General features: G+C 43.6%; 1 protein-coding gene across 2 annotated transcripts in view; it reads left to right on the top strand.

Annotated features, from left to right (window-relative positions):
• LOC127004773 (pre-mRNA-splicing factor ISY1 homolog) overlaps positions 1-26,435 on the top strand; it is a 70,623-nt gene that overhangs the window by 13,718 nt on the left and 30,470 nt on the right. For both annotated transcript variants that reach the window (XM_050872880.1, XM_050872881.1), the window contains exons 3-4: positions 13,482-13,645; positions 21,175-21,340. In XM_050872880.1, coding sequence (XP_050728837.1) covers positions 13,482-13,645; positions 21,175-21,340 — 330 coding nt within the window. The remainder of the gene's footprint in view (positions 1-13,481; positions 13,646-21,174; positions 21,341-26,435) is intronic.

The raw sequence follows: 26,435 nt of genomic DNA, 5'->3' as shown, positions 1-26,435 counted from the left end.
TCATCAGTACGTCTAAAGCAGCCATTGCTCTCACAAGCTGTGTCTGTGCTGTGTGCAAGCTAGCCTGTGGGCTATTGTTGTTGCTGTTGTTGTTATTATGGTGCCTCCAAAGAACTCAAAAGCAGTTTATTACATTGGAAACTAAGTTAAAAAAATGTGGCTGACACCCATATACCAGTATTTACATGCTTTTTAAGGTTCCTAATATGCGAATTTGTGATATGCGAGGCTTTGAACCGCCCATATTCTTGCATATTAGACAACCCCCCTGTATGATATATATATATATATATATATATATATATATATATATATATATATATATATATATATATATATATATATATATATATATATATATATATATATATATATATATATACACATATCGTAGGCTAAGCATGGAAGAGGAAAGTATTTTCTTTGATATGGATCAATTGCGAAGGCTAAACATGAAAAAAGAAAGTATATTTCTTAGATATGGATAAGTGTAACAGGCTAATCATGAAACAGGAAATCATTTTCTTTGATATGGATGCTGAACATCATGAAAGAAATGGCTATGGACCGGCAACAGTGGAGGAGGCTTATATCCCGTCCAACCCCACCATAGGGAATAAATGGACGTTAATCGATGATGATGATGATGGTCAAATTCCGTAGGCTAAGTATGAAAGAGTTTGACCAGGCAGGGTGTCAGCACGGAGGCACAGTTTTTAACCCTTTCATTGCTAAACGCTCGCAGCGAGCGTTAGGCGTATTTGCTGGTGGGGCTAAACGCTCACTGCAAGCTCCACCCGCACTCAAATCTCCTGTGTATGAAAGTGTTCCAACACTAATTCTCACAACACAGGATTGCCAATTGAGTGGATTCTTCACTAAATTTGGTGGAAAATCATATCAGCCCAGCGCGGCAAATCGACGGACAAGTAACTGATGGATGTTCTTGCCCAATATAGTGGCATTTTTGCATAGCTTCACCTATCACCTGACTGATTCTTTGACCAAATAGTTGTAAATATTGCATATCTAAATATCCCTTGCCAGAATCTGAAGGAGAGATGTCCGCAGTTCTCTCAATATGGCTGATCATCCCGCACGCACCGATGTAAGTGTTAACATTCAACACTCCCTGAACATGCATGTACGTTCACAAGAGAGGCATACATAACCGACTCCTATAGATCTGGACCTCCTCTTTCCAATGGTGTTTTTGGTTTTTAGCTGTGATGAATAGTTTTTGAGATACAGAGGTTAAAAGAGACCCCCCATTGGGCTGCCTGACTGCGCCTGAGGGGATAGTCGCGTCCCGTCCCACGCGCAAGGAAAGGGTTAAATCATGGCACAAATTTGGCCCGTCGCTGCTACCGGGAGCAGCGACGGGCCAAATTTGTGCCATGATTTTAATCCCCCAAAATAGATGATACATAAATTGATCACAAATGATTTGACATATATTATGAAATGGTTTGTGTGAGGGGTGATTTTTTCTCATTTTTCTTGTTAAAAGGGACCATTAACTCTTTCATTGCTAAGCACTCGCAACGAGGCTATCCCCTCAGGTGCGCTTGGGGAGCCCAATGGAGGGTCTCTTTTAACCTCTGTACCTCAAAAACTATTCATCATAGCTAAAAACCAAAAACACCATTGGAAAGAGGAGGTCCAGATCTATAGGAGTCGGTTATGTATCGTACATGCAGGAGTGTTGAATGTTAACACTTACGCCAGAGCGTGGGGATGATATTGAGGAACTGTGGACATCTTTTCTTCAGATTCTGTGCCAACTGCAATATTTACAACTATTTGGTCAAACAATCAGTCAGGTGATAGGTGAAGCAAAATGCCGCTATATTGGGCAAGAACATCCATCAGTTACTGCTGCGCTGATATGATTTTCCACCATTTTTAGTGAAGAATCCACTCAATTGGCAATCCTGTGTTGTGAGAATTAGTGTTGGAACACTCTCATGTGGGAGATTGCGGGAGCGCCACCAGCAAATACGCCTAATGCCCGCTGCAAGCGTTTATCAATGAAAGAGTTAAGAATCATGATCCCTGCTGCTACCGGGTTAAGGGAAAAGCCAAAAGAGAATAGAAGCTAGATAAGATTGAAACAGAAAAGGGACTAAGTGTGATGTATACGAATGTAGACGGGATGATACCTAGAAAACTGGTACTACAAATTACTTAAAGGAAGAAGAGCCCAAGATTGTATGCTTAACGGAAACAAGCTGAATGAGGTCATTCAAATGGTGTTTGATTATAATTACAATGTATGGAGGAAGGATAGAAAGGGTAAAGGTGGTGGAGGAGTGGTGATAATGACAAGGAAGGAGGTATTAGTGAAATCATTAATATATGGAGAAGGAAAGGCAGAAATAGTGAGTGTAAATATGGAGAACAAAAACAGAGAAATGATGACGATAATGGCAACCAAGAACTAACTCAAGGATAAAGAGGAATATGAGACCATGATTGAAGATACCAGATTAATCAAAGCAAACAAAAGAGTCTTGTTAGTTGGAGATTTTAACTGTAAGGAGGCAAATTAGGAAATATTTGAAAGGGGAGGTAGTGAAACGGCATGGGGGGAAGATTTTTAAGATTGACGATGGAGAACTTGATGATGTAATGGGTGAAGGAAAACACGAGATACAGAAGTGAAGACGAACCGGCGAGACTGGACCTGGTGTTAACAAAGGGAATGCACTTGTTGAATGGATTAAGGTATGGATGCCTCCTGGGAAAGAGTGACCACATGATAATAGAGATAGAAACAGGAGGAAGGCACTGACGGGGACGAATCACATTAAAAAAGACAGGCGAAACTATAGGAAGGCAGACATGGAAATTCTTAAGAAATACTATGGTGAGCTAGACTGGGAAAAGTTGAGGAGAAAAAGCGAGGTGCAGGAAAAGTACATTTTTATGGAGGAGTATGAAACAGGAGTGATGAAGTATGTACCATTATATAAACCCAAAGAAAAAGGATTGGTTTCATGGAAAATGTGCAGTTGCAAAGGAAAAATGAGACAAAGTGTGGAAGAGATTGAAAGGAAATAAGAATCAAAGGAATAAAGAAAATTTTAAGATAGCAAGAAATTAATACATGAAAATAAGGAGAGAAGAAGAGAAAGGATATGAAAAGGATATTGTCGAAAAGTGCAAGGAAGAACCTAAACTGTTTTATAGATTCATAAATGGAAAAATCAAACCAAGGGAAAGAATAGAAAGACTGAAAATGGAAATAAGATAATTGAAGATCCTAAAGACCTGACTGAGCTGCTAAACAAGAGGTTCCAGCAAGTTTTTACAAAGGAATCACGATTCAATGAACCACAAGATGACAAAATACAGTCGAGTCGCGTATGGCGCGGTTAATTGGCTCTGAGCAACGGCCGCGCCATAGGAAACCGTGTCATAGGAATAACTAAACCTATGGAGAAAACACAGTTTGGTTCTCGCCCTTGCCTTTTTGCCAAACCCACACCCAATTTATTTATTTATTTTTTATTTTTTTTTCGTTCGTTCTGGCCCGAGTGCACTGGTAGTCATTATCTGCCTTATGATGTTGTTCAGTCCGACCCCACGCTCACCACCTTATCCACTCGGCCACCGCCAACACCCACTTTTTCACTCAGTACGTATGGGGAAAATACAATTTGGTACTGGCTAGCCACCATTTTATCCCACCTGTGCTCACATACGGGGAAAATTCATTGTTTCCCGCCTACCACTATTTTTCCCCACCTGCACCTACACTCACGTATGGGGAAGATACATACACATTTTTTCGCCCGTCACCATTTTACCCCTTCCACAGAGATTCGTCAAGATAAGGCTCCATGCATGCGGGGGTAGCTGCCAGCGTTTGAGAGAGTGACTCGGGCCGCCGGGGTCCTCTCAGGAGAGGTGGAGCGCCTCCATGCTGTGATGACGTCATCAACAAATATGGCGGCCCAAACAAACACATAAAAGTGCTTCCATTACATTTCACCTCTCTGTGCCACCATAACCACAGCAGCTTCCTTTTCATCCTCTGTTGCAAGGAGCTCGTCGGCCAGGACAGCTAGTGATGCATGTTTAAACGTCGTCAGGAAGATCAGCAGACGCCATTTTGCTGCCAGATCAGCTAGTAAACGTCGTTAGGAAGATCAACGGACGCCATTTTGCTGCCAGATCAGCTAGTAAACGTCGTTAGGAAGATCAACGGATGCCATTTTGCTGCCAGTGAGTGACGACATTTACTAGCTGGTTTGGCAACAAAATGGCGTCCGTTGATCTTCCTGACGACATTTAACCCATAAACTGCTCAATTGAGATTCGGGAATAGCTCCTGGGTGCGCAATAAATGGCAAAAAATTAACCTGCTGGAAAACAATTTTTAGTATTACAACACCCAAGAGGGACATGTTGAACACCGAATAGTGTAAAAAAAATAATATTAATTCACCTAATGTGGCAATGATGGCTGGATAAAGGTCGCGGATATGATGCGACCTTGGGAACGCTGGTAGTGACGGGGTATATAGGATGGTGGCAAAGGGGAGATGACACACGGCACAGTCACGTCTGAACATTATCTTGCAACTGATTATTCATTCCATTTACAACATACGAAGTAAATCACTGGAAACATCACTTTGTCAATTTCCTGTAACATTTGCTTGTATTATTTTTTTTAGCACATTCACCTTTCAGATCACCTATTTTATTTTCCCTTACCCTAAACTATTTACAGTCTACCTCACACTGTGCTTTTCAGTATTCTTTCAGTGTGTGGTTCTCAGTGAAACAAGGTACAGCACACGTTGGTACTTGACATTCTGCGCACATAGTCACCACCATTTTTCTTGACCTCTCACGTTTGTTTGTAGAGGTACATACATGACACCGTCTGTTGTTTGCGTCCTTTTTCTGTGTCCGGTAAATATTCTAACTTGTGTCTGGTGAGGTTGTCCTTACACAGGAGTCTGTCAGGACCATGTGACTGACGTTGTCCTCGAGCTGTACCTGACACTGTCCCTTATTTCTCCAAAAGCTGGTAGGCTACATTGTTTCCTGTTCTTACGTACTGTGCCACATGACCCAGTCATATTTTCCAGTAAATACTGACACAGACTAGGGCTAGTGTACCAGTTATCGGTATATAGGATGTGTCCCTTACCCATGTACCTTTCCATCATTTTCTTCACAACTGTGCCAGATACTCCCAAAGGGTCACCTTGTGGAATGTCAACAGGGGTGCCAGTATACACTATTGCATCTAAAACTATCCCTGTTTCGCAGTCACAAAGGATAAAGAATTTGATACCGAACCTATGCCTTTTTGAAGGTACAGTAAAACCCCGATTATCCGAAAGCGGATTATCCGAAAAACCGGATTATCCGAAATTGATCTGGATAATGCAATTAAATTTTTTTTTTTTCTATACTAAAACGTTATAAAACATCAAAAATAGATAAAAGTAACTACATATGTACTATATTAACACATTTAAAATTGATAAGAACAGTTAAAATGAATATGCTTTCTAATACGTATTGCCGAAATAGCTTGTAACGAATAGATCAATGTATTAGACAAAAAACATTAAACAAACTCTTAACAACACCACGTCCGCACCTTCGCCCCAGCAAGGACGTAGGTGCGGCGAACGAACAAACTACTGCACGACTACTCTCACACCGTACTCTCAAGACAACGACACAAACACGACTCCCCTCTCCACTCCATGCCACATTCCCCTTCCAACATACGAGTTGTGTCTCCACCTGCACGATGCATCAAGGTCACACTTGCAAGCTTGCACAACCATTCACAATCGCACTCTGCAACATTCACAATTCAGATCTGCAACGCTCACAAGTATCAACATACACTGGTCCAGACAAGGAGACACACAGACAAACATACAATAAAACATTTACATCACATGTTTTAAGCGTACTACTTTGTTTAGCGTAGCGTGTGTTTGTTTGGTTTCATTGTTTACATCGTCAGTCGGCGGCAGTCGCGTCACACACTTCACACTGGGCAGTCGCATCGCGTCCTACCTGTGCTTCGACCTCACTTCTTTCTACATCACCATGCCGAAAGAAACCGGGAAAAGGAAGAAAGTCGTCCTTACCATACAGCAGAACACAATGCCGACGATCAAAATGGCGGCCATAAATCCGGATTATCCGAAAAATTGGCTTATCCGAAAGAGGCTTCCCCCCTTCCATTTCGGATAATAGGGGTTTTACTGTATATACTGTTTTAATACAAGTCTCCCCTTGAACAACACCATGCTTTCATCTATAACAACCTTGCATAAAAGATAAAAGAATTGTCTGTGCTTCTTAGTAATCATGGTAAATACTCTTCTAACCTTCCACAGACGATCATTTTCATCACGTTTGTTATTGTCATGGAAATGTAGAAACCTTATCAATAAAAGGAATCTGTCTCTTTTCATGAATTTCCCCAAAATTGGTGTAGGAATCAAGGCATCAATTTTCCAATAATCACTCAACACATGTTTTTTTCATATGTGGCATCAGCAGTAACAGAGGAAAAAAAAAAAATTTCTTCTATGTTTGTGTCTGACCAGCGATGAACCCGTGATTTTGGGGTGAATGTAGCATGCTCCATAGTGTATTTGTAATAGCTGTTTGTTTGTGACACGACAAGCTGCATTACCTGGTCATCAATGTATGTTTCAAAATAATCAATCTCTTGTGCATCATTATCAAGAGGCCAGTCATTAGTCACACCAGCAATATTTCTGTCAAAGTTATGAATGTCTGGCACAAAGTCTGATCCATCAGACCAGACGAATGGAGTTCACGTTGTCTCGCATCTCTGAGGCTCCTGTTCTCCCTCTGCTTCCCCATCCTCTCCCATCCCAGCTGACACCCATCCCACACTCAGTTCATTAGCTGAGTCTTCTCCTATACCCCCACTGTCGTTTTGTTCATCTTTCTGCCACTCTGGATCATCAGACAGAGATGACAGTGATTCATCAGGGTCTACTAGCATTGGTAAAAATTTTGTTAGTGTCAGTGGCTGAGTAGGCTACTTGGCAGCGCGTCTGTGACCTTGAGGGCCAGAAGCATGCTCACGCTTGCCACGCTTCCTCAGACCAGCTGAATCTGATGGTTGAAGGCAATCTGAATCACTGTCTCTTTCAAATTTGTCTACTACAATCTTTCTCTTTACCAATACTTTCTTTTTACCACCTCCCATGCCTCCCCCACGGTCACGACCGCAGGAGCTACGGGGCTGGTTGGCATCAGTAGATGACATGATTCTACTCTCCATGGCTACTAAATAGCAACTAATATGACGATGGTGACAACATGGTGCGAAAGAGGGATGATGATGCCACACGAGGTTCATTGGAATTTACTTTGGCATTGCGGGAAATATAAATATCCACCTTGGAACATGCGTCATCTTAAGATGTCTGGCACAGTCTAACTCATAGCATCTTAAGATGTCTGGCACAGTCTAACTCATAGCATCTTGAGATGTCTGGCGCAGTTTACGGGTTAAACATGCATCACAAGCTGTTCTGGACAACGAGCTCCTTGCAACAGGGGATGAAAAGGAAGCTGCAGTGGTTATGGTGGCACAGAGGTGAAATGCAATTAAAGCACTTACAGTAAACCCTCAGTTATCTGGGTGCACCGTATCTGACCTCACCCGTATCCGGGAGTTTTGAAAAATATTTGATTTTTCCCAAAAAAATGATTAAACAATTGTCGCGCGCCGCCAAAAGTCCTTCAGATTGCCAGCGCAATGCCTCTCAGCTCTGCCCAGGCGGCGTACCGCACCCGTAAGGCGGGCCCCAGCTTGCACGTAACAATGATATTGACGTCCATGTGCGAAGGTTCGCAGGAAAGATGTGTGCTTCGCAATACAACTGGCACGTAAACGTTTTTGCCGAGTGCTGCAGACCATAGCGAAGTGACAAGAGTCAAGGCAATGCAGGTTTAAATGGCGGGAGTGTCAAAGGACTGTTTAAATGAAACACACAGTGAACTCCAGCTTAAGCCTTGATGACTGCCTAAATCCAGACTGGACTAGGTGAATAGGGCTCCGTCCCCATGGAGAAGGCGTGCGGGTCTGCTAGTACTCTTGCGGGAGTGAGGGCGGAATAAGACATGCGGATAAGTACCGCCCTCGGACCGACGTGAAAGAAGGATTTTACCATGCTTACGGTAAGGCGAGTAAAGGGGCCCGCAGGGGTTCGGGAGTCCTGTGGGCCAGCCCGATCTGGAGGTGCGGGCTGGCCGTAAATCGTGGTTACATCTTGTGGCTGGCCTCCCCGTGGTCCTGCTGGATGCACTGTGCAGGGGGTACCCGCCCCCCTGGCTCGCAAGGGCAACACAGTGTAACTAAACAGCCACAGATCACCGCGCAAGCGGATGCGCCAGGTTGTCATTGACTCCTTGGTTATCCTCCCCACTCAAACTGAGTGGGGCGGCCTGGTGTGCTTGCCCGGCGTCTGTGGGCCTTCGGGCTCATTGCTGGGCTTAAAAGGGTAGTGCCCTAGGGTACCTGCCCGGGCGTCCGTATAGAAGCCTGCTTTGAGCACTTGATGCCTGTTGCCAGCCCGGACCGCTTCGGCTATCGCTCTGGTTTGCCTTCTGGTTGACCCGGGTGGTAAAGCCTGCGGTGCTCGTAGCCACGAGGTTGCTAACGCAGCTAAGCAGCGATAAAGCCGCGGGCGCGCAACAAAGAACAGCACAGTGCGTCGGCCTTCCAGTTTTGTAATACTGGTCCTGTAAAAAGTTTCTTGTGGCAGTGCTGGGCCTGCTAGAAAGCCTACGTGGTAAACACGATGGTGCAGACTTGGGTGGTTAAGCTGCCACGAATACCTGGGCTTTTCTGGGTTGGGTTCAGGCCCCGCTGCTGTGATTGGCCAGGCAGGGGAACATATTAGCTGCTGCCTGTGAACGCGGGGCTAGGCACCCCAGCAATGGGTTAGCGGCTGAGGCTGTCGTGCCTAATTGCCGAATCCCAAGTAACAGATCCCCCCAAGGTGCAGCAGGACTGCGATAAGCCAGGGAGAGATTGCCACGATTGCTAACCGTGACGACGCTGCTCGAACCCTTTTCTCAGCGCCCGGAGCACGTCAATCGCGCACATTTCACTCCCTGGTGCAGACTGACTGCTACAAAGCCATGGGGCGTACCATATTATGAGTATGGACAGAAGCACCAATGCAGTACTCTGTCGTTGCCTTCATGGAAGGCCATGATCGAAAGTTGGGTTTTCAGGTCCGTAGACTTAACCTACACCATATTTGGGTTTTTCCCATATCCGGGTGCCCCCGTGGCTCTATTAACCCGGATACCAGAGGGTTTACTGTATATGTGTTTGTTTGGGCTGCCATATTTGCTGATGACGTCATCACAGCACAGAGGCGCTCCACCTCTCCAAACCGAGCTGCAGCTTGCGGCCCAAGTTGGCAACTCGGGCTGCGGCATCACGCGTTTGAGGGCAGGGTTAAGAGAGGAGAGGGTTAGACCGCTTTAATCCATCTGCACAGACCTGTGACGTGGTTTGGTACCCAGGTAGGGGGAAGAGGGTACAGAAGGCAGAATCAAAATTTAAATATAGATCACAGTAGGGTATACTAAAAAGAAAATGTGGACCGGAGGGGTAACTATGGTAGACTTGCCTTACCGCACATTCGCGTGCATACACATTATACTTTCTCTGTCTCTTACACACAGTTATGGGATCTTGTCAACGTTGTTGGTAAACGTACAGGGCTTTGGGGCCACTTTTACAGTCGTTTTGGTTGTTTTAATCGTTACCAATGGCGGCGATCGACGCTATAGATTTCCACGTGAAACTGGCCTATGGGGTAGTAGTGGCTACAGATGAAGCGGGAGGTGTTGAGAGTGTGTGGCAAGGTGAGGGGCTAGGCTAACCCCGCAGCCGCCACTACCCATCGGCCAGTTTTACGTGGAAATACTATAGCGGCGATCGCTACCATTGGTAACGATCAAAACAAGCAAAATGACTGTGAAAGCGACCCTCATTTTCTGCCCCTGGTCAGATCTGTATCCATACACCAAACAATAAGCCTCCGGAGCGCGAAGTTTTCTCGGACTTCCTTGCTCTTATCGCTGGGAAGATCATGGTTGGACTGACCTGGCTTCTCCCTTCTGACCCCGGCCGCTGGATACCCTGACACGTCATGTGCCGGGCGAGCTACTTTTCACTCGGAACAGGGGGGCTTCGTGGTGCAGTGGTTAGCACACTCGGCTCACAACCGATAGAGCCCGGGTTTGATTCGTGGCCATAGTGGAAAAAAATGGGCGGCTTTTCCAATACCTTACGCCCCTGTCCACCCAGCAGTGAATGGGTACCAGGTATTAATCGGGGGTTGTGTCCTGTCTCCTGGGATCTGTTCCCTTCTCCAATAATTCCCTCCCCCTCCTGTCTCTCTCCAGCATATGACCACAGATGTTGCGCCGACTAAGCAAAACTTTCCAACTCAATGTATTAGCATGGCACGTGCATACCGTGCTCATATTGTTCACTACCACAAGGGTGGTCCTGCACATGGTACACACATACATTAAAACAGTGCCTCGGGTGTGAAGGGGTTAATTGTACTATGCAATATTACATATGTCCCTGTTTGAAGGTAATGTTTTTTTTTTTTTCATGACTATTTTTGTGATTGAATGTAAAGGACGCTGTAATCTCACTTGAATGATAACTGTAGAAAGTTAAAAAGATAATTTCTATTTAATAAAATGCTGTCAATCAAATCAAGTGTCTTACTGCCTCAGTTTAACCCTATGTGATCCGAGGGTAGCCAAATCAGGCCTCCCCTCAGACACTTCGATCAAAACGATACACTTTTTTTTACTTTCCAGTAGCTTCTTTTCACTCATTATTCACTGTTGTTTTACACTATTGATTCGGTAACAGTACTTAGTGTTCATGAGCGTTATCGTTGTTCAGATAAATGAGTACGATGCTAGGTGTTACGAGCGCGAAAATTTGAAAACGTCAGAATGGATAGGGTTAAACAGTTTATATTTGAGTACAGTACCCTCTCGAGTTTCGCGCTATCTGAGTTTCACGGTTAGTCCTAAATTCTTACCATCCCGAGTTTCGCGCATTATCACCCCGAGTTTCGCGCTGCTTTGACACATACGGGTCACGTCTACTTACCATCGGCATCACGCACGCTACCTTTAAAGGTAGTATCACACTGGACATTTTCCTCCAAACATTGTGGCTATGGCAAGAGAGAGAGAGAGAGAGAGAGAGAGAGAGAGAGAGAGAGAGAGAGAGAGAGAACGGGTCGCTTATAATTTGCTGGGAGTCAATGGCGTCATCGCCCGGCGCTCACGCTATCAGCGGCTTCACTGCCTTAAGCGGCACAGTTTTCGTCCAACCATTGGAATACGGGCAACGTCGCCTTAACCGGGAGCGAGTTCACGGTTATCCGTAGCTGATGTCACACAGGGTTTTTTCTTCCCACGAGTTGGCGCAGCTAGGGCCATCAACTCCAACTTTTCCGGGTGTCGTCACACGGCCAAGGTCGGTTGCCCGTATCCACATCCACAACGTAAACAATTAAAGCACTTGCGCCCTGTATCAATATGGCGCCGTCTGCTAAAGTAAGGGCTGTTGCTGCCATTACTCAAGTTATGGACTTGTTGCTGCAGTTAAATGGAAGGAAGAAACAGTTGTGGGTGTGGCATGCCTGTGGTTCCTCCATGCCAATTCTCATTGTCACCACCGCGCGTGTGCGGCCCACCCACCCATCTTGACTCAACCCCATAAACACAAGGATCGAATAACAACACACACACACACACACACACACACACACACACACACCAGACTCATTAGGAACCATTGCAGATGTTTCTGACAAACAGAAATGACTTCACCATTTCTTGAGTGTGTTAGAACGTATTTGGTGAGTGGCTCACATGAACCAAACCTAGCTCTTGGCAAGAAGAGAGAAGTCATCTTTAACACTGCTCTCTTCTTGCCATTGGGCAAGAAAATAAGTTCTACCACACTCTTGGAAATGGTGAAGCCATTATTGTTTGTAAGAAACATTTGCCATGGTTCATGATGAGTCTGGTGTGTGCGTGCATGTGTGTGTGTGTGTGTGTGTTTCTTGTTACTCGATCGGAGTCTAGATGGGTGGGTTGGCCGCTCATGCGCAGTGGTGACAATGAGTACTGGCACGGAGGACCCACAGACACGCCACACCCTCAACTGTTTCTTCCTTCCATTTAACTTCAGCAACAAGTCCATAACTTGGGTAATGGCAGCACAAGCCGTGAAAACTCTTACTTTAGCAGACGACACCATGTTGATACAGAGCAAGTGCTTTGTTTACGTTGTGGATGTGGATACGGGCAACCGACCTTGGCCGTGTGTGACGCACACCCAGAAAATTTGGATTTGCCGGTTGCCCAAGCTGCCGCCAATACGGTGGGAAGAAAAGGGCTCAGTGTGACACCAGGTTACAGTCAACCGACAACTCACTCCCGGATGGGCGCACGGGCATTGCCAGTAGGCACAACGGTTAGAAGAAAACGCCCAGTGTGACACTGCCTTAAGGCAGTGAGGCCGCTGACCGGGTGAGCGCTGGCGATGACGTCATTGGACTCCCAGCGAATTACAAGCGTGTTTTCAGAGCTCAGCCAATCATAAGGCTTCATCTGTGGCTTTAAAACAACCCGTTCTCTCTTCCTGTTTTCTTCCTTTTTCCACGGTACGTTTTTGAGATAACAAGGGAGTAAAGGAGGAAAAAAATTAAGCTCCGGGGGGCAGCATGAGCCAATTATAATGGCGCCACTATAAACAGTTACCTGCGCCATGGCAGGCTCGAGGCTGACCATCAAGCCCAGATGGATAGTCTACCGGCTCCCATAGCCCACATGTAAAAAAAAATGGGTCAGAACAGATAAACGCTTTTTCAATGTTTTCAATACCTCGAGTTTCGTGATCCTTGAGTTTAGCGCTATACCTTCGGAACGAAGCGAGCGCGAAACTCGAGAGGGTACTATACCTAAGTTAAAAATAACACTAATTTTACGTCTACGCCTATAGCATCGGTAGGCTTGCTTAAGGGGCCTGGATGGTGTTCGACCCCAACCCGTCATGGCATAGGCAAGTGTTTATAGTGGCGCCATCTTCTCTTGGCTCATGCTGCCCCCCGGAACTCGTTCTTGATTCACTTGGACGGTTTCCTCTATAGTCCGGATTGATGGGTTGTCTTCCGGACAGCATGTGGGTAGTTTTAAGCCACTCGGCGGTGACTGAAAAATCCAAGGTGGTAACGTGGAGATTCGAACTTGCGTCGTCCAGCATGTGGTGAATGTGGGCCCAGCACGCTACCACTCAGCCACCGCCTACCCATTTGAGTACCTATGTTCAAAATAACACTAATGTCAATTTATGTGAACACTTTTTGACATCACTGTCTCCCACCTGCCAGGACAACTCTCGCAAGGTGGCGTGCAGCACAGGAAGGCGGGTCACAGCAGCAAAAGACTCGCCGCCCATACCTGGCCTCTGAGTGCGAGGACCTACGAGAAGCAGAGAAATGGAGAAACCAAGTGATCTCAGAGGTGGCGAGGAAGGTCTCCCAAATACAAAATGGTAAATAATGCTTCTCTTGTGTCTAATCTTATGCATGAGAATTTTTAAGCTAACTTTAAGCAAGTCTCTCTTTCTTTAACCCTTAGAGTATGGGTGGTGATATATTTCTCTGGATGCTGTGCACGGGGAAAATTTAGGCATTTAAAAGAGGTGGAAATGGTGTCTTTCTTCATTGCAATAATTGTATATTCATGTAGTATATATGGTGGTGTAATAAAACTTCTCTCCTAATAACAATAAAAAAAATGACAGCTGAAAATATTGTGCATTTTCTCGTGGCCGTGACACGTCGCGTGGAAGCACCCCACTCGCTCTCTCTCTCTCTCTCTCTCTCTCTCTCTCTCTCTCTCTCCCCCCCCCTCCCCCCGGAGTCCCACCGCCACTGCTCCCAAGAATTATAAATCCCCTCCCCCCCCCACCTCAAGTATGTTACACATCATGAACAAGGAAGTTTATGCTTCACAGATATATTGTAAGGGAATAGCTTTATTTCCTTTTTCATGAGGGGGCTTCGTGGTGCAGTGGTTAGCACACTTGGCTCACAACCAAGAGAGCCCGGGTTCGATTCCCGAGTGGAGTGGAAAAACTTTGGCGGCTTTTCTGATACCCTATGCCCCTGTCCACCCAGCAGTGAATGGGTACCAGGTATCAATCGGGGATTGTGTCCCGTCTCCTGGGATCTGTTCCCTTTTCCTATGATTCCTTCCCCTTCTGTCTCTCTCTGGCATATGACCACAGATGTTGCACCGACTAAACCAAACTTTCCAACTTTTTTGTGTCAAACTGAGGTGTTTTGGGTGTTGGCTCCATACCAGTAACAGTAACCCCTAGGCCTACCAAAATCTAACCATCAGGGTATGACGCATTTGATTTATTTATTTATTTATTTATTTTTAAGAGTGTCTCATATGGTGGTAAATACGGTATATCAGGCTCTGCACATTAGTAGGACCAATCATACCAAAATAAAAATTGCGAGAAAATGCACTCAAAGTTTGACTGACTTCAGTTAACCCGGTAGCAGTGGGGATCATGTTTCTTAACCCGTGGGCTTCGGCTATGGGAAAGCCGAGGTGCCCGAGAAACGACAAAATTACTCTGCATTTTGAGATTAAGAAAAGAGCATGGAACGTACATCAGAGTACTCCTCTCATAACCATAAAGCCATTAAAAATATTTACTTTTACTCAAACTCCATTCTTTTTGGGTGGTGTTTGTTACAAAATAAACAGTGTCGTGATGCGTGGCATCTAGCTGAGAGTCGCTTGTTGTGTACTATAGAGAATTTGACAAGTGATTACTGTATGGATAGCTAATTCAGTTTGCCATGACCTTACAGCACCACTTATGACAAATAAGCCCACCTCAAGATCACTCACCCACCACAATGACCCAGGGCATTCATGGTGGGTTGCGCTTTGCCACCACCGCCTATAATTAGCTCGAATTAGGCGTTTTATGGCGAGCCCTTTTTAGGGTCCACCGTACCACAGCCATGACTCGTGAATGCTCTGAAAAGGGTCTGCCGACGTTCTCAGGTTAATGGTCCCTCTAAGTGAGAAAAATGAGAAAAAATCATCACTCACACAAACCACTTCATAATATATAAACGCATTTGTGATCAGTTTATGTATCATCAATTTTGGGGGGGTTTAAATCATGGCACAAATTTGGCCCGTTGCTGCTACACAGTAAAGCTGCAAATTTGGCCCGTCGCTGCTACCGGGTTAACCATAACTTTGTTTTTTCTAATGCTATGGCAATAAACCTGACCACAAAATGACCAGTAGACATTTAGGATCATGATAGTGTTGATTAATGTTTGATAAAGTAACATATAGTACAGAATTGTTGCATTTTTCTTGCAATCTGTGTCATGATTTTGAGTTAGTACACTGAATTTTGAGTGTGTTTTCAGTGAATACTGCCCTTGAACTCTTTCAAGAGGAGGGTATCAGGACACCTCTCCTCCCGAAATTGATTTCTCTTTTTCTTTTTGTTGTTTGTTTACGCCTATTTTTAATTTTTTTTTTATTTATTTTTTTTTTTTTTTACAGCAAAGGCGACAGTGCAAGGGCATAAAAAAAAACCACAATAATAAAAAAAAAAGCCTGGTACTTACTGCTCCTAATATATGGTGCCGGTAACCTTTCTTGGTGGATTCTGATGGTCGGTCTTAGTCTGTTGTGGCGCAGGCAAGTGTTTATAGTGGTGCCATCTTGCTTGGCTCATGCTGCCCTCCTGGAGCTCATCAATAACCCTCTTTTTTAGAGAGAGAATTTAGAGTCCAGGGCCCATACTTATAAAGAAATGAGGCGTGTGATTTATATGTCTCGTCTCACAGGCAGGTTTGTACCATAGCTGTGGCTCCAGCCGCCACAGGTAGTGGGGAACGTAAAGTTGCCAACAACGGTGAGATCAGTTATCATGAAAATTAATGGGTAAGAATACCTTAACCCCTTCAACACGAGGACGTGTATACTGTGTCCTTGCGTGCCCCGTACCATATCCGAGGACGCGCATACTGCGTCCTGGCTCGCTTTAGCCAATATACGAGTTATTTAATCTCTGTTTTTTTTTTTCCAAAAGTAGCCCAATTTGATAAAAGTAGCCAATCTGGCAACACTGCAGTGTGGCGGCGCGTGAAATTTTTTTTTACGATAATGTTGCTATGAGAAAATCTCGACCAATAGCAGTGGTCCCTGAGTGACTGCCATGGAAGCGTTCTTGGCTCTTGACCTGTCACCACACAAAGCGGTGTTTCCGTCGGCACAGACCATGAATGTAAACAAACATGGAGTACGCTGTCTGAACCTAATACTGTGTGTTGTGTGAGACTTAGGCAGCTAAACAAACCAAAAAATGCATGGATGCGGATTTGGGCCGTTTGGGGGGAAGAAAAAGAGCTGAGTTTAGAGGATCATGAGACTCTGAAGCAGACTTCTGGAGTTAGTGACACCTCTCATTGCCAGAAGTGACACCAGGATGAGGAAGGCTGTCACTGCAGGACCTCCTCCTCTCTGCCTTCCTATTTAGCGTCAATGCATCCCGCGTATCCAAAACTACTGGGGCAGGCAGCAGGGGGGGGAGGGGTATTAGTTGACGTGACTGTATATATATATATATATATGCTTACATCTCAAAGTTATCAATTAATTTGTTTCTTTATGTGCACCATTTAATTCTGCATTTTTTCATATATAATACAAGATGATTATGTTGAGTTTAATAGCTGAAAACTTGTTATATTCAATAGCGACATTTGAAATTTGGCGCGCGCGGCCATCCCGGATATGGCGCAGGGCACTGTTTTGCCCCAGCCATAGTGAAGGGGTTAAGACAAGTGGAGACGAGGTGTTAGCTTTATAAGTATGGTACCTCGTGCACTCTGCTTGAGTCCGTCGGAACGGGCGCGTCACTCACTCGCTCTCCTGCCCTCACCCACCGTGGGTGCAGTAGGTTCACTGCAGCTCACTGATGCTCTTCGTTGTACTGTTGTACACAATGTAAACACATGACACAGTATGAACACCACATAATGAAAAACAGTATTGTTAACAAGAACCTTTGTAAACAGTACAGTTTTTCATTATATGGTGTTCATACTGTGTCATGTGTTTACATTGTGTTTTCATTCTGCATTTGTTTTGAAACAAGTAAATATTGAACGACAAAATAAATATACACAAACTTATGGTCTCTAACGCAAAATATTATGGCAAGACACCACAGTAGCTTGACAGGTATGCGTGTGTGACGCACACCCGGAAAAGTTGGAGTTGCTGGTTGCCCTATTTCGCGCCAACTCGGTGGGAAGAAAAAAGCCCTGTGTGACACCAACTTACGGATAACCATGAACTCGCTCCCGGTTGGGCATACGGGCGTTGCCTGTAGCCCCAATGGTTGGACGAAATCGGCCATTGCGACACCGCCTTTAGGCAGTGAAGCCGCTGATAGGGTGAGCGTCGGCGATGACATCATCGGACTCCCAGCGAATCATAAGCATGTTTTCTGAACTGTCACCCAATCGTAAGGCAGCGGCCTTCAACTGCAGCTTCAAAACGACCCGTTCTCTCTCTCTCTCTCTCTCTCTCTCTCTCTCTCTCTCTCTCTCTCTCTCTCTCTCTCTCTCTCTCTCTCTCTCTTTCTTTCTTGCCATAGCCACAATGTTTGGAGGAAAACGTCCAGTGTTATACTACCTTTAACCCTTAGAGTACAGGTGGTGATATATTTCTCTGGATGCTGTGCACGGGGAAAATTTAGACATTTAAAAGAGGTGGAAATGGTGTCTTTCTTCTTTGCGATAATTGTATATTCATGTAGTATATATGGTGGTGTAATAAAACTTCTCTAATATTAATAATAAAAAAGTTATGACAGCTGAAAATATTGCGCATTTTCTTGTGGCCGTGACCCGTCGAGTGGAAGCACCCCACACTCTCTCTCTCTCTCTCTCTCTCTCTCTCTCTCTCTCTCTCTCTCTCTCTCTCTCTCTCTCTCTCTCTCTCTCTCCTTGCCCCTCCCTCCTCTGTCAATGTCACTACCATAGCAGTCATCAGAGTCACTGTCACTTTGATTCGCTTTTGATAGGCTGCACACTGGAGACAAATGAGAGTGTGTACAGATGCCAGATGCCTCTACCATTCTTCTGAGTCAAGAACTGGCAGTATATTTGAAACATGGGGAGCATAGAGTGTGATGATTATATATATGATCCCTGTACTGGTGGGGCGTGTGGTAGCGTACTTATACATACGATCGCCGTAATCTAAGGGTTTAAGGTAGCGTGCGTGACGCCAATGGTAAGTAGGCGTGACCCGTACGTGTCAAAGCAGCGCGAAACTTGGGGTGATAATGCGCGAAAGTCGGGATGGTACGAATTTAGGACTAACCGTGAAACTCGTGGATCGCAAAACTCGGATAGCGCGAAACTTGAGAGGGTACTGTATACTGCCAGTTCTTGACTCAGAAGAATGGTGGAGGCATCTGGCATCCGTACACACTCATTCGTCTCCAGCGAGCATCTTACCGAAGGCCACAGATCATTTTCCACTTTTGTTCGGAATACATCTGGCATGGCTCATGACGCGTCAAGCAATTCCTCTGCTCCGGTTGGAAGTAGAGCGCGGGCGAATCAAAGTGACAGTGACTCTGATGACTGCTATGGTAGTGACATTGACAGAGGAGGGAGGGGCAAGTAGGTAGAGAGAGAGAGAGAGAGAGAGAGAGCGAGAGCGAGTGGGGTGCTTCCTCGCGACGTGTCACGGCCACGAGAAAATGCGCAATATTTTCGGCTGTCATAACTTTTTATTATTATTAGGAGAGAAGTTTTATTACACCACCATATATACTACATGAATATACAATTATTGCAAAGAAGAAAGACACCATTTCCACCTCTTTTAAATGCCTAAATTTTCCCCGTGCACAGCATCCAGAGAAATATATCACCACCCATACTCGAAGGGTTTATGGATTTTCAACCCTACCTACAGTGATCAATGTGATTCTCATCCACTCCAAGGCAAAAGTTAAGACCTTAACCCGGTAGCAGCGACTTGTCAAATTTGTGGCTTTACCATGTAGCAGCGACGGGCCAAATTTGTACCATGATATAAACCCCCCCAAAATAGATGATACATAATCTGATTACAAATGCTTTGATATATATTATGAAGTGGTTTGTGTGAGTGATGATTTTTTCTCATTTTTCTCGCTTAGAGGGACCATTAAGAAACATGATCCCCGCTGCTACCGGGTTAAGGGTGTACGGGACACCTGAGGTCATCTACCTAAACTATCTGGGGTATTGCGATGAATCTTTGCAGGTAAGTAGGCATCTGTGTTGCCTACATTTTGTATGAGCCAGACCAATGTATATATATACTTATATGTATACTTATACATATACATGTGCGTATACGTGTAGCGACACTTAAAATTATGCCGCACCTTTAATACATAACCTATCACTTTCATATTTTGGCTGTGACTAGTCTTCAGGTATGCCTAAAGCCCAGTGGAAAATATTCTGAAAGTTTCTCATAAAGAAAGGCATAATGGTATTTATTTTATTATGTTCGTCGAACATCGCGTAAAATCGTGTTTTTTGTCACAATTTTCTCTTAATACTCCTATCTCCTTTACCCTATCAACAATATCTAATCATAGGTCCCTAGCTACTTGTACAATCAACATTCCCTGTACTGTTCAAGTAATTCTGATTGATTTTAGATTTTCTGCGATTAAAAAAGTGACAAAATTTATCGAACGGAGACATAATCAATTTAAGAATATAAATGTATGTTCCTGCCTTATTTTCTCACCCACTGGAATGATTTTCACATATTTTAGTGTTTATCATAAAGAGGTAAAGTTGGCAAAAAATTATCACAATATTTCATTTATAAGTACTTTATTTTTAGGAATAACTACAGTTAGGTGCACAGACGGCACCATCAGAAAATTCTACTTTTGCACCTTTGCCGGTGTGTTTATATCAAACCTCACTGCTGGGGGCCCTCAGAGTGCCTGAATCATTGGTAAGAGGTTTATTTTAGCCAGCAGTGGGTGCCTTCTCTTCCCACATGCATACAAGAAAGAGACAGCAGTTATAATCAGTCTAGTCTAGCCTAGGACACATAAATAATATAAAAGAGACTTGTCTAGCCTAGGTTTTGTAAAATGAGAGAGAAAGAGAGTGAAAGAGAATTAGACATGTATACATGCATTATACATAAGTATATGTGTGTGCGCACATGTTTTTAGTAAAATGGCCCTTTTCATCGAGTTAAATGCCCAGTTAAAAACCCTACGTCTTTATTCAAGGTCACACTAATACATCTTCGTTTGTTTACATCATATATGCTTATATAACAATCAGGCATTGTTTATGACACAAATGCAATAATATAATTGATAAAACTTACCTCTGTTATGAGCAGAAATACAAGGAAGTTGTGATAGAAGAACTTCATCACACACGTGGGCGCCGATCAGCTGTAGCATTGTTTGTTTACTATTCCCTATGCCATCAGCAGACAGTTGTGGCTATCGACCTGTGGTTTTCTGTGTGTACTTTTGAATGAAAACGGATCAATAATTTAAATGGCAAACATTTTCATACCGATGGTGACTATAGTCGACTTTCGCAACCTGACACAATCACTCCCGGTGACTATAGTCGAGTACCGCAGCCAAAGGGCTAAGCCATCCAATCATTCTCATTTATCCAACTTTTTATTCTTCAGCTGTCTTCGGGGGCTTCGTGGTGCAGTGGTTAGCACACTCGGCTCACAACCGAGAGAGCCCGGGTTCGATTCCCGGGCGGAGTGGAAAAATTTGGGCGGCTTTTCCGATACCCTACGCCCCTGTCCACCCAGCAGTGAATGGGTACCAAGTATTAATCGGGGGTTGTGTCCCATCTCCTGGGATCTGTTCCCTTCTATAACTCCATCCCCTTCTGTCTCTCTCCGGCATGTGACCACAGATGTTGCGCCGGCTAAACCAAACTTTCCAAACTTTTTCAGCTGGCTTGGGGGAGTTTCGGATTCGAGACCTAAATGATGAGATCAACAAGTTACTGAGGGAAAAGGGCCACTGGGAGGTGCGTATCAAGGAGCTGGGTGGCCCGGATTATGGCCGGGTTGGCCCCAAAATAACAGACATGGATGGACAGGAGGCTCCAGGCAACAGGTATGTTTGTGACTCAGTGTTGTTGTTTTAAATTGTCTGTCAGGAATTTGCATAGGGGAGTGATGACTGGCCATTGTATCTTACATTGTTTATGAATATTATCCAGGAATATTGTAATAAATTAAATCTTGAAATTGACTGTAACTCTTAACTAATTTTTTTACAAAATGGAGTTTACTAGGGATAACCAGTTTCTGAGGTTGAACATCAGACCGTCTCAACATTTTCCTTAATTGAGCTAGCAACTCGCCAAAGGTATTAGAGAATATCCTCCAAAGCAAAATTTTCCCATTTAAAATATCAAAGCTGGTAAAAATCAGGCAGTTTTGCATATAATACTCATTTGTAAATCACATTAAATCTTTGAATTTGTCTCTCTTGAAATGTAACTATTTAAAATTAACCCTCTCGCGCACGATGACATGTTTTGCGTCATCAAAGGGTAAAAGGTCCTGGCGCACGATGACGCGAAACGCGTCATAAAAGTAAAAAAAAATTGATTAACAATTAAGTTGTCGGTGAAAGTGCGTCAAATTTGGGAGCGTCATTTGTTGGGATAAGTTTCTAATGGTAACATGTGGCAACCTTTCTAAGGAGCATAGATGAGGAGCTTTGAGCGATTTTTAGTTGTTAGACTACTCTGATGGTAGAGGAAAAAAATACAATTTTCTCGGTGTAACTTGAGAACTAATAGGTGTATGAGGATTTTGAGGATACCATAAGAATCCTCACTAAATTCTGCTTCGAAACATTTATTCGGCTATAAATGTTGTCCCACAAAATTTCGAGCTAGCGAGTGGGGAAGAGTTGGTACTTAGGAATTATTGTCTATAATACTCTATATGGAGACTTGAAACAAGTTTGTATTGTTTATATATATATATATATATATATATATATATATATATATATATATATATATATATATATATATATATATATATATATATATATATATATATATATATATATATATATATATATATATATATATATATATATATATATATATATATATATATATATATATATATATATATATATATATATTCCTCTATTTTTATTTGTGCATGTTTTAGTACAGGTAACTCTCGATATACGCGAGTTTGGTTTATGCGTTTTTGAAATAACACGGGGTTCAGATTCCAAATAAATGTTTAATTTACACGTTTTTTCACTTATACGCGATATTTTATGGAGTGGCCACCAGATGTCTCACGCAACTGGACTCACACGGCACAGCGGCCTCACAGCTGAGCTCAGTTCTGACCGCGTGCCACTTGAACAACAATACAGTACCCACGCTGCCACGCTACTCAACAATAGGGGTGGAAATGTACTGGTACCAGTACCGGTACTAATGGTACCAGCTGTACGGTAAGGTATCGGCACCAGACTGCTCGGTACCGGTACCAATACTAGCCAGTCGCTCATGGTGTCCCTCATTTCTTCCTCTGATGAGTGAGGCTGAGACTGAGTGCCTGAGTGGATATCTCGGTGATATGGATATTCTCTCTCTCTCTCTCTCTCTCTCTCTCTCTCTCTCTCTCTCTCTCTCTCTCTCTCTCTCTCTCTCTCTCTCTCTCTCTCTCTCTCTCTCTCTCTCTCTCTCTCTCTCTCTCTCTCTCTCTCTCTCTCTCTCTCTCTCTCTCTCTCTCTCTCTCTCTCTCTCTCTCTCTCTCTCTCTCTCTCTCTCTCTCTCTCCACTGAATGAAGTGAATATTTATTTTTTGATAGAAACCTACCTCTTGTTTGATTTGCATTGTTTTTTATGTACGCGACCTCTTCAAGGACACAATACTCGCGTAAATCGAGAGTTACCTGTACAAGTCTTTGTGAAGCCATTGATACCAAATTTATTGGGGTACGATATATCTGTGAGGGTAAAATGCGTCCGGGAATGTAGAGTATCGCGGCAGCAAAAAAAGGCCGGTCGGGCCTGAGAAATGCATAGTGAGTGGAATAGAAACTTATTGGAAACTTACAATGTGCGAGAGGGTTAAAAACTTCAAAACTTAAAAACTATAGAAACACAACAGTGATTAATATTTTGTTTAGAAGAATGTTGAATATAGACTTTTAACTCAAAATAGCTTCCTTACTTGTCTTAGTTTGAGTCCCTGAGTACAAAACACACTGTTAAAATTGAGCTTGTTATGGTCATCAGTATTTAGAGAGCCATAACATTGAAACCTGAAGAGATGTAACAGATATTTGAGATTAATTTAATCTTATGTTTCATGGTAATTTCAACTAGAACTCATCCAGAAGGAGGGGGCTTCGTGGTGCAGTGGTTAGCACACTCGGCCCGGGTTCGATTCTGTTCCCTTCTCCCTTAATTCCTTCCCCCTCCTGTCTCTCTCCGGCATATGACCACAGGTGTTGCGCCGACTAAACAAAACTTTCCAACTTTTCCGCCGCCCTACACCACGTGCTGAATAAATTTAAACTAACCAAACCTAACTTAAATTAACCTAACCTACCAAACAGGTGACCCCTTAACTGTGTCAGTACCGACAGTCACAAACACTTGACTATTTTCCATTACGTTTATGTCCTGGATTGATGCATAAGACTTTCTTGTGGTGTAAATACATTCTTCATTTGAGGAGGAAAATATTTCTTCTGGTGGGCTGAAAAAGACTACAAGTAACTCTCGATTTATGCGAGTATTGTGTCCTTGAAGAGGTCGCATAAATCAAAAACAATGTGTATCAAACAAGAGGTAGGTTTGTACCTTTATTGCCTACTGTATCACTCTGACTCCTCTCCCTCTTGTGGGTCCTCCTCTGGCTGCCCTTCCCCTCGTGATAGCAGAGCACCGAGGGTGTTGTTGTTGTTGAGTAGCGTGGCAACGTGGGAACTGTATTGTTGTTCAAATGGCGCGCGGGAAGAACTGAGCTCAGCTGTGTGGCCGCGGCGCCGTGTGAGTCCAGTTGCGTGAGACATCTGGTGGCCACTCCATAAAATATCGTGTATAAGTGAAAAAAACGTGTAAATTAAACATTTTTTTGGATTTTGGACCCCGCGCTATTTCAAAAACGCGTAAACCAAACTCGCGTTAATCGAGAGTTACCTGTACAGGAATTAAGGAGAAAGTCTGCCGTGGATTAAAATTGTATCTATGGTCATTAATAATTTGTATGTTGTATATATTAGTACCCTTGTTATCATATGAAAATTTCAAGCTGATCAGATGAAATGAAAAATGAAGAAAGTTATTTTTCGTTATTTTTACGAAAATTTTGAATAAACTTTTCTCAGCCATTTTTTTCTGATTTTCTTGTGACATGCACACCTGATAATTCATTGTCATTCTAACAATTTGTAAAGATGTTTTTTTGAAAACTTTTTTTTTCAATTTTTTTTTTTTCAAATATTTTTGGAAAATTTTCCCATATATCAAAACTATGCCATTTTTCAAAACAACATCTTTTACTACGAGATATGATCTTGTATTTCCTAAAGTTTCATGAAAATCGTGCAGAAAGTAAGAGCAAAAAAGAATTTTATGTTCATTTTGTACTATAGTCCAGCAAATCTTAAGTGGCGGCTCTGACATAGACAGCCCGCTAGACCCTGTTGCCACGTCTCCAACTGACCCTGTACACCGTGCCTCTCTACACCCTTCTCTCTCTCTCTCTCTCTCTCTCTCTCTCTCTCTCTCTCTCTCTCTCTCTCTCTCTCTCTCTCTCTCTCTCTCTCTCTCTCTCTCTCTCTCTCTCTCTCTCTCTCTCTCTCTCTCTCTCTCTCTCTCTCTCTCTCTCTCTCTCTCTCTCTCTCTCTCTCTCTCTCTCTCTCTTTTCTGTGTGTGTGTGTGTGTGTGTGTGTGTGTGTGTGGGAGAAAAGTGGGGGTGTACTCGATTCAGGGAGTATGATGCATGACAATGCATAATAATGATAATAATAATAATAATAATAATAATAAACCTCTTTAAAAACAATGCACCAAGACTCCTTACCCCTTAGGTGGTGTGGAAATAAGGTCAAAGTGTAATATTTTATTGTTCTTAGCTACCACTCCTTCCCCACTCCCTGGCATCCCCAGCGGAACCTCACCATTCACCTGCATGACTCACATCAGAATTTGCTTGACGGTCCTGGCATTCCATATACAGGTACAGTCTCCATATCTTATCATAATTATGCCATATAGCTGACATTGTATGGCAGATGGCAGACACACCAAAAAATGGCAGAAATGCGATAATTAAAGCAGGCAGAGCAACTGGCAACTGCGGTGTGTTGGGTTGAGTTGAGCTGACACCGCCGCGGTGGCAACGCTGCCAAGTGTTGTACACATTTCTTTGTATTCACTCACTGATAGAGAATCAGTCATAAAAACCATATATGTTCTTATACTAGAGTGAGAGAGAAAGAGAGAGACACGAGGAGAGAGAGAGAGAAGGATGTGAGAGGCACGGTGTGCGAGGTCAGTTGGAGACAGCACCAGTGTCTAGTGGGCTGTCTACGTCAGAGCCGCCACTTAAGATTTGCCGTACTATAGTTTTGAGAAAAATGCGATTAAAGTTTTGCTTAAGTTCTTTGACCCAGTGAAGGTATTATTCTGTCAATGTTACTTTCATATGAATTTTATGGGATCAGTAACCACATATCAGTGAGTGCATAAAAGGATCAGACACCTTGTCCCCCCTTATAAAGGTATTAATTGCTCAAAGGTGAGGGTGTCAGGGCGTGCCACGCCCCTCATTGTTGTAAGGTTCGATCCGTACTCACCAGGTGCATAGCTATCAGTTGGAAGCTGTAATCATTCCACGGGAACTCGGAAATGGCAGCAATCGCCGCTGTATAATTTCCACTTAAAACTGGCTGATGGGGTAGTGGCAGCTGCGAGGTTAGCCGAGCCCCGCACCTTACCACACACCCTGAACTCCTCTCGCTTCCTCGGCAGCCACCACTACCCCATTGGCCAGTTTCACATGGAAAACTATAGCATTGATCGGCGCCATTGGTAACAATCAAAACAAACAAAACGACTGTGAAAGCGGTCCATAGAGGATAGCAGGAGGTATCATATCAGTTTATCAATGATCATAACTTTTTTTATTCTTTTTTATTTTATTATTTACAGCAA

Source organism: Eriocheir sinensis, chromosome 29, assembly GCF_024679095.1.
Source record: "Eriocheir sinensis breed Jianghai 21 chromosome 29, ASM2467909v1, whole genome shotgun sequence".
In the NCBI taxonomy this organism is placed as follows: domain Eukaryota; kingdom Metazoa; phylum Arthropoda; class Malacostraca; order Decapoda; family Varunidae; genus Eriocheir; species Eriocheir sinensis.
The sequence above is the reverse complement of the archived record's forward strand: the minus strand, read 5'-3'. Positions and strand labels throughout refer to the sequence as shown.